The 8,882-nt window shown below is 37.8% G+C and overlaps 1 protein-coding gene across 3 annotated transcripts in view; it reads left to right on the forward strand.

Moving 5' to 3' along the window:
• The window catches only part of ANKHD1 (ankyrin repeat and KH domain containing 1), a gene marked incomplete at its 5' end in the record, with an annotated part of 156,886 nt that overhangs the window by 62,874 nt on the left and 85,130 nt on the right, over positions 1-8,882 (forward strand). For 2 of the 3 annotated variants that reach the window (XM_014590788.2, XM_014590789.1), the window contains 3 exon segments: positions 1,972-2,209; positions 2,717-2,908; positions 5,975-6,084. In XM_014590788.2, coding sequence (XP_014446274.1) covers positions 1,972-2,209; positions 2,717-2,908; positions 5,975-6,084 — 540 coding nt within the window. 3 annotated transcript variants of the gene reach the window in all.

An 8,882-nucleotide genomic window follows, 5' to 3' on the forward strand; every position in this document is an offset into this window, starting at 1 on the left:
TGGGGGATGGCCACGCAACAGTCCCTTTTCCTCCAGCCTCTTGGGATTTGGGGCATGCACACACACACGCCTGATATGAGAGGTTTTTTTGGTTTGTTTTTTGTTTTTAAGAATTATTGGGAACCAGCAGTTAGCATAATGGCTATGTCGCTGGACTCCCACGTAGTCGACCGTGGTTCGTGTCCCGGACCCGGTGGCTTAAAACTCACCCCGGGCGCGTGTACGTGCGTGCCCAAGATCCCGAGAGGAGAATGGAGGAGAAGGGATTGCAGCGTGACCATCCCCCCCTCGGGGGTGATTTCTCACTTTCTGTCTCTATGTCTCTCTCTGTCTGTCTGGCAAGCGCACGCGCCCTACAGTGAAAATCTCTCAAAAAAAAAAAAAGAATTATTTTATTTAGCTTTGTTTATTTATTTACTTATTTTCATTTGACCTGAGAGGGACAGAGCAAGAGAGAGAGAAGGAAACAGGGAGAAAGCAAGCCACCAGGTCCAGGACTCAAATCAAAGTCAGCCATGTGGGAGTCTGTCACCCTCAATCACAACGCCACCTGCCAGCCCCCTTTCTTACTTTCCTTCTCTCTCTCTTGCTCTGTCCCTCTCAGGTCAAATGAAAATAAGTAAATAAATAAACAAAGCTAAATAAAATTTTAAATGACTGAATCCAGAACTTGAACCGTGGTCAACTACATGGGAGAACAGCAATGTAACCATTACGCCATTTGCTGGTTCCTCTCAAATTCTTAGATCTATTATTTATTTTACTCACTGACAGAGACATAGGCATCCCCAACACGGTCTTCGTGCTATAATCCACCCCTTGATTCAGCCGGCCTGCATCATGGGCATACATATGTGGTCATGGTGCGCTCAGGGAGTCCTAGGTTGTGAACCCAGAACCTTTTTATTTCATCCTGCCACCATCTGGCCCTAAGACCTATATAAATTTTGAAGAGAAGATTTTGAAACCACAGAAGGCTATTTATGAGGATAAGAGGGGATAGAATGGATACCTATATGGGAATGTTTTATTAATTGTTTTACTGTCTGTGCAGATAGACCCATGATAGAATTATTTACAAATGAATCAATTCTTTATTTTTATATCTTTGTAAAGTTCTCTGCTTCATTACAATAAGCTGTTGTGATGAGAAAAAACAAGGTGTGTCAGTCCACAGGGATTTATCTAGGTGACATAATTTCAGATGGTAATGACTTAACAAAATTTGTTGTGTTATTTTTTTGGCCAACTCTTTGTTTTTAAAATAGATTTAGTACAGTTTCTATACTTGAGCATGACACCTGAATTTGAGGGTGTATAAGGGTAATTATTTTGAGGTACAATTAACTATGGATTTAACAGGTTTTTATTCAAATGTCAATGAGAATGGAAATTAAAAATTACCTAATTATGACTGTAAATCTCCAAATTTGATCCTTTTGGAAAATTTTGGACTAACTCAAAAGAATATAGAATAATTTTTTAAATTTAAAATTATATAAAAATTATTTTAAGGTAGGAACTAGCATTTGGTGTAATAGCTATGTCGCTAGACTCCCATGTAGTTGACCGCGATTCAAGTCCCGGACCCGGTGGCTTAAACTCACGTCAGGCACATGTGCGTGTGTACCCAAGATCCCGAGAGGAAAATTAAGCAGAAGGGATTGTGGTGTGGCCATCCCCCCTGGGGATAGGTTTCTCATTTTCTGTCTCTCTGTCTCTCTCTTGTCTTTCTGATGAGTGCATATGCCCTGTAGCAAAAACCTCTCTGGAAAAAAGAAATTATTTTAAGGTAATATTAATAGCCTTTTGATAAGGTTCAGATAGGCATGATGATATATAACATATGCTATTCTAAGCTAAATCTTATAATCTCCCTTTTCCTTTCTTTCTTTATTCCTATCTTTCTCTAATCTCTTGTTTTTCAAAATAAAAACATTTCTATCTTCCTTTGCTTCTGAAAATCTTCAGGATGGACATGTAGAAGTGGCACGTTTGCTTTTGGATAGTGGTGCTCAAGTGAACATGCCTGCAGATTCATTTGAGTCTCCGTTGACGCTAGCAGCCTGTGGAGGACATGTTGAACTGGCAGCTCTACTTATTGAGAGGGGAGCAAATCTCGAAGAAGTTAATGATGAAGGATACACTCCCTTGATGGAAGCTGCGCGGGAAGGACATGAAGAAATGGTGGCATTACTCTTGGCACAAGGTAAAGCAGTTTTATTTCTTTAAGAAAAAAAATCACTTTCCTTTGGTTATTTTATGTTAGAATTAGCAAAGTTTATTATAAGCAGAATTTTATTTTTACACCAGAGGGCATGTATACTTGTGTATGAAAGAAAGCCAGAGAGAAATTGAGAGAGTAACCCTAATAGGCATGGTCACACTGCAATCCTTTTTCCTCCATTTCTCCCTCTTAGGATTTTGGGTACTCATCCACACATATCTGCTGTATTTTTCATGCCACTGGGGCCAGGATTCAAACCGCATTTGGCCATAGGGGGGTCCAGCTCTCAGTGCACAATGCTCTCAATACTATACTAAGAATCTGGTCCAACCAGATTTTTTTTTTTTTGCATTTATGATAAAATACATTCTCAATACTTTGGAAGGGACCCCAGAAGTAGAGAAAAGAGAGATTATGATCACAATTTAGAGTATTGTCTTTATCATGAGTCTTTTGCAACTAGTTTTACCTGTTTTTATTCTTTTCCAGGAGCAAACATAAATGCTCAGACGGAAGAAACCCAAGAAACTGCTCTTACCTTGGCTTGCTGTGGAGGATTTTCTGAAGTTGCAGACTTCCTAATTAAGGCAGGGGCTGATATAGAACTTGGCTGCTCCACCCCTCTGATGGAGGCTTCTCAGGAGGGACACCTGGAGTTGGTTAAATATTTGCTGGCTGCTGGTATGTGTCTTTAAAAATGTCTTGTAGTACAGAATAACAAATATAAATGATATTTGACTTCTATGAAGTAGAGAATAGAATAATGGTTACCAGAGTGGGGATAGCATGAGTTGAGGCTGGACACAGGAAAGGGAAATTTTAGATTTTAGTCAAAAGGTACAAAGTTACAGTTGGACAGGAGGAATAAGTTTTAGTGATATGTTGAACAACATGGTGACCACAGTTAACAATAATACTGTGTATTTCAAAATTACTAAAAGAGTAGATTTTAAGTGTTCTTACCACAAAGAAATAAGTACATTAAGTGATGGATATGTTAATTAGCTTGAATTAATTATCCCACAAGATTTTTTTTTGTTTTTGAAAGGTTTTTGCTATAGGGCACGTGTGCTCACCAGAAAGACAGAGACAGAGTGACAGAAAATGAGAAATCACCCCCCCAGGAGATGGTCACACCATAATCCCTTCTCCTACATTCTCCTTTTTGGCTCCTGGGCACACATGCACACGCACCCAGCATCAGTGTAAGCCACCAGACCTGGGACTCGAACCATGGTCAATTACACGGGAGTCCGGTCACATAGCCATTACCAGCCATTGCTGGTTCCCCCACAAGATATTTGAAAAAGTTTGTGATGAAATGAAATTAAAGTATATTTTGGCTCAAAAAATCTTCAAATCCACATATAGATTTTTTTTTAAAACTTATTTTCCATGAAATTTTTTTTTAGGGGGGAGAGATTTTTGCTATGTGGTGAGTGCATTCGCCAGAGAACAGAAAGAGATAGACAGCGAGAAATCATCCCTTGGGGGGATGGCCATGCTGCAATCCCTTTTCCTCCATTCTCTTGGGATTTTGGACACAGATGCACATGTGCCCAGCGTGAGTTTTAAGCTGCTAGATCCAGGACTCAAACCACAGTTGATTACATGGGACTCCAGTGACATAACTATTACACCATCTGCTGGTCCCATCTTTTTGAAGACCCTGTGTACATACAGCATCACATTCTGACTTTTTAAAAATTTTTTGCTTTTCTTTCTTCTTTCCACTTTCCCTCCCTTCCTTCATTTCTTCTTTATTTTTTCCCTTTTTCTTTCTTTTCTTTAATCAATGGGTATGTGTATTCACCTGGGGGGGTAAGGGTGGGGGTGGCTCCCTACCTCCACCCCTCACCTGCCAATGAGGTATGTTCATGTTGCAATCCTGATCCCTTCTCTTTCATTTCTTCCTCCTTTTGAGATTTTAAGCACAACGGACATGTACCTGGCATGTTTTTTTAAGCTTCTGCACCATGATTTAAATTGTATAGTCAGTATGGAAGATCTGGTTCCCTTAACCGTTTGGCCATGGGGCTGGCCCTCCTTACATTTTTCTTAAACTAATAATTAAATCTAGATACTTGGTTATGCTCAGGGTTGTTTTGTTTTTCTTTGTCTTTTTTTTTTTTTTTTTTTTTTAAGAGAGTTTTTTTGCTACATGGTATGAAAGAGGAAATGAGACATAAAGTGAGAAATCACCCCCCTGGGTGGGGGATGGCCACGCTACAATCCTTTGTCCTCTGTTCTCTTGGGATTTTGGGCACACATGCATATGTACCTAGCGTGAGTTTTTTCAAGCCGCCATGTTCAGGACTCAAACCATGGTTGACTTGGTGGGAATCCAGCCACCTAACCATTATTCCATCTGCTCATCCCATTGTTGTCGTCCTTTTTTAATGATACCGTTTCATAGATAGTACTTAAGTACTTTCTTTAGAAAGTGATAAATATCTTGTCTCTTTTCGTGATATTGGTTGCCAGTGACAATCATTGTTAAGATCCATTAACTCATTATGGGTTACAAAAAAATTATATTATCTTTCCCTTATTGACTAGAATATATCTGAAAAGAGAAACTTCCCCTTATCAATCATTTCATTGCCTTTAAGTACAAAATCATCCAGGACAGGTAGGATAAACATTTGATTTTTTCCACCTTTACTTAAAATAATGAGATAATCTCCTAGCATCCTTCAGAAGTGACCTGTGAATTTCGTTTATTTTTGTTTTTGTTTTATATTTATTTTTTGCTTTAGGGCACTCAGCAGGGACTGTAGTGAGGGGGGTGCGGGAGTGAGAAAACACCCCTCAAAAAGGGATGACCATACCACAATCTTCTCTCATTTGGGATTTTGGACAAGTACGCACATGCACTAGTGCCAGGACACATACCACATCGTCAACCATGTGGGACCCAGATGCCTTAACTACCATGCCATCAGTTGGCTGAAAGAAAATCAGGATACTTAAAATGTATTCCTATATTATATATATATATTTTTTTTTGAGAGGTTTTCGCTATAGGGCGCGTGCGCACGTCAGACAGACAGAGAGAGACATAGAGACAAAAAGCGAGAAATCACCCCCCAGGGGGGATGGTCACGCCGCAATCCCTTCTCCTCCATTCTCCTCTCGAGATCTTTGGCACGCACGCACATGCGCCCAGTGTGAGTTTTAAGCCACCGGGTCCGGGACGCAAACTGCGGTCTACTACATGGGAGTCTAGCAACATAGCCATTACGCTAATTGCTGGTTCCCCCTATATTATATTTTTAATTTTTCTTTCAGTTTCACCAGATTGCAAAATTGGACTAATAAAATTTTGCAGTTCACAAAGTAAATGTATGGATGTTTTTGTTTTCTAGGTGCTAATGTATTTTTTTTTGAGAGGTTTTCGCTATAGGGCGCGTGCGCACGTCAGACAGACAGAGAGAGACATAGAGACAAAAAGCGAGAAATCACCCCCCAGGGGGGATGGTCACGCCGCAATCCCTTCTCCTCCATTCTCCTCTCGAGATCTTTGGCACGCACGCACATGCGCCCAGTGTGAGTTTTAAGCCACCGGGTCCGGGACGCAAACTGCGGTCTACTACATGGGAGTCTAGCAACATAGCCATTACGCTAATTGCTGGTTCCCCCTATATTATATTTTTAATTTTTCTTTCAGTTTCACCAGATTGCAAAATTGGACTAATAAAATTTTGCAGTTCACAAAGTAAATGTATGGATGTTTTTGTTTTCTAGGTGCTAATGTGCATGCTACGACAGCAACAGGGGACACAGCCCTAACTTATGCTTGTGAAAATGGACATACAGATGTTGCAGATGTTTTACTTCAAGCAGGAGCCGATTTAGTAAGATATTTTAATTTTCAATATTTTTGGGTGAATGCTAACACCTTTATTTATATTTAATGTTTAGAAAACAGTAGTGAAGATCAGTAATTTACAAACTTGGCATAAAATGACTTTTTAAAAGCCTGACTTCTAGTTGTTTTATGTATTAAGTGTATTTGAAAATATTTATGTGTTTAATAGGACATATTGTTTTGTTTTCCCAAATAAAACTGTTTCTTCCACTTCCCACAACACCATTTGACATTTCTGCACTTTTTAAATTGCTCTTTATTAGAATATCATAAATTCAGTGATGTATTCACAGAATAGACTAGCATGTCAAAGCACTATGTGATTTCTTTTGTTTATCTGATTAGACATTTAAAAACAAAGCTATTGTTAGTCATTCTCCTAACAACATTATTACAGCATTCTATTCTTTTCTTATTCTTTTAGTATTTTCTGTTTTTAGTTTTCAAAATTTCAGATTAGATAACAGTTTCATGTGTGTAACAATCTTTACAATTGTGGAAAATTATAAATAATATCTCTTGTAAAGGTTCATGAGTCTTACTAAAATGTGTGCTTTGTGCTTTGACTAATTTTTATTTTGCAAGAGTGCTTTGAACTACCTTCTGCACAATTCTCTTAGATGCTTCTTAAATATCCTTGAGACATACACAGCCACTGATGTGGAGAATAAACTTTGTTTAGAAAAAACTGCAAATATTTTCTTCTAAATGATTTATAAAAACAGATGTTCTGGAAAATTGACTAAAATAAATGTATAGCATTATGCTATTTATTATCATTTCTACTAATAAAAATGTTGCAATGATAACACTATCATTTACTCTTATACTTGGGATCTTCCCTATCAGCTAAAATTTCTGAGTGGTGTACTTTTTTTAGTCTGAGAATTATGACAAGAGAAATGTTTTAAGATTTCAATTTTTACTATCTTCTTATATCATTTTCCTTTTTTTAGGGCTTCTTTCGGTCATATATAAGAATTAGAAATTCAAGCATCTTTTTGCTTGAAATAAATAATATAGAATATAAAAGCTTAGATACTATAAACATAGTTTAATATTCTTATGTTATGAATTATTATCTGGATTCTTTCTCCCTCCATTTTTCTCTTAGCCTGTTTGGTAAAAGTTCTTCTGAAACTGTTATATAGAAAAAAGAGGCAACTTACCTGTTAAATGTGCTCTATTATATAGCAAAACCTTACTGATTTTGAATGAGATAAAAATTTGTTATAAAATACTTTAAAGTGTTTTATTTTTACAATTTCATAGTCTTTTGGACTTGAGTAAAGGAAGTACTTATGACTTAGTTCCTTAGAATTACATTACATGAAGTGGACCAGCAGTTAGCGTAATGGCTATGTCACTGGACTCCCACATAGTCGACCACGGTTCACGTTCCGGACCCAGTGGTTTAAAACTCATGCTGGGCGCATGTGCGTGTGTGCCCTAGATCCCGAAAGGAGAATGGAGAAAGGATTGTGGTGTGGCCATCCCCCCTGGGGGATGATTTCTCGCTTTCTGTCTCTCTGTCTCTCTCTGTCTTTCTGGTAAACATGTGCACCCTATAGCAAAAACCTCTCCAAAAAAAAAAAAAATTACATTACATGAAGTGATAGAAATTAGAATTTATCATATTTATTACATTCAAAGTAAAAGATTAAGAAGGGGCTCGGATAACTATAGATCTTAATTATTAATTACAAAGGTAATGCTATTGCTAAAATATATTGTTTATTTTTCTATTTTACAATCTTCTTATATTGATATTTATGTGTAATTGTAGTCATAGTGTAACATTGTTGTTTTATATTTTTCCACTGTGTGTTATAATCATTTCTATACTGCTTCATAGTCTCTATATTTATGACAGTTGCATAATATTCCATCAAATTGATCAACCAAAATCATTTCATTTGCTTAATTATTGTTTTAGTTTAATGCTAGAGAGCATGTGTGCATGCCACAGAGAAAGAGAGAACATGAGTCTCCTTGTTATGTCTTAGTCCCCCTTCCTTCATTCCTCCATCCTGTCTGGATTCTTAGCAGACAGACACACACACACACACACACACACACACACACACATGTTCCAGGCATATTTTTCAAGACATCTGGGCTGGGATTCAAACTACAGTGGGCCAGTGGAATTTGGCTCCCTTCTCATAGCTCTTAATTTCTGCACTTCAGAGCTGGCCCCCACTTAATTATTAATATTAATGACTTCATTTGTCACTCTTACAAATGCTATTAGATTTAGTAATTTCATGTACATTTTTTTCCTTTTCTTTTCTTGAATTATTTTGTCTATTGATTTTAACTTTAAAAATATATTACATATTTTGGAGCCAGAAGGTGGCATAGTGGTTAAGGTGCTGGACTCCCACATGGCCAACAACGGTTTGAATTTCAGACCCAGTGGCTTGCTTTCTTACTTTCCCTTCTCTCTCTTGCTATGTGTCTCCAGTCAAATTAAAAGTTAGTGATAAAAATAAATAAATAATTTTAAAAATATATATTACATATTTCTTGCTTTTGTTATCTGAGGAGAGATACCTCAATTTTAATATTTTTTCCCTGAGTATAAAATCCAATACTGGGAGCCAACAAGTGGTATAGTGGTTGAGGTGATGGACTCTCAGGGCAAATTGCAGTTCAAGTCCTGGACCCAGTGGCTTGAAAATCATGCAAGGCCTCTCAAAAAAAAAGGGAACCAGCAGTTGGCGTAATGGCTATGTCGCTGGGCTCCCACATAGTCGACCGCGGTTTGTGTCCTGGACCCGG

The sequence above is a fragment of the Tupaia chinensis genome, unplaced genomic scaffold (assembly GCF_000334495.1).
Source record: "Tupaia chinensis unplaced genomic scaffold, TupChi_1.0 Scaffold000484_1, whole genome shotgun sequence".
In the NCBI taxonomy this organism is placed as follows: domain Eukaryota; kingdom Metazoa; phylum Chordata; class Mammalia; order Scandentia; family Tupaiidae; genus Tupaia; species Tupaia belangeri.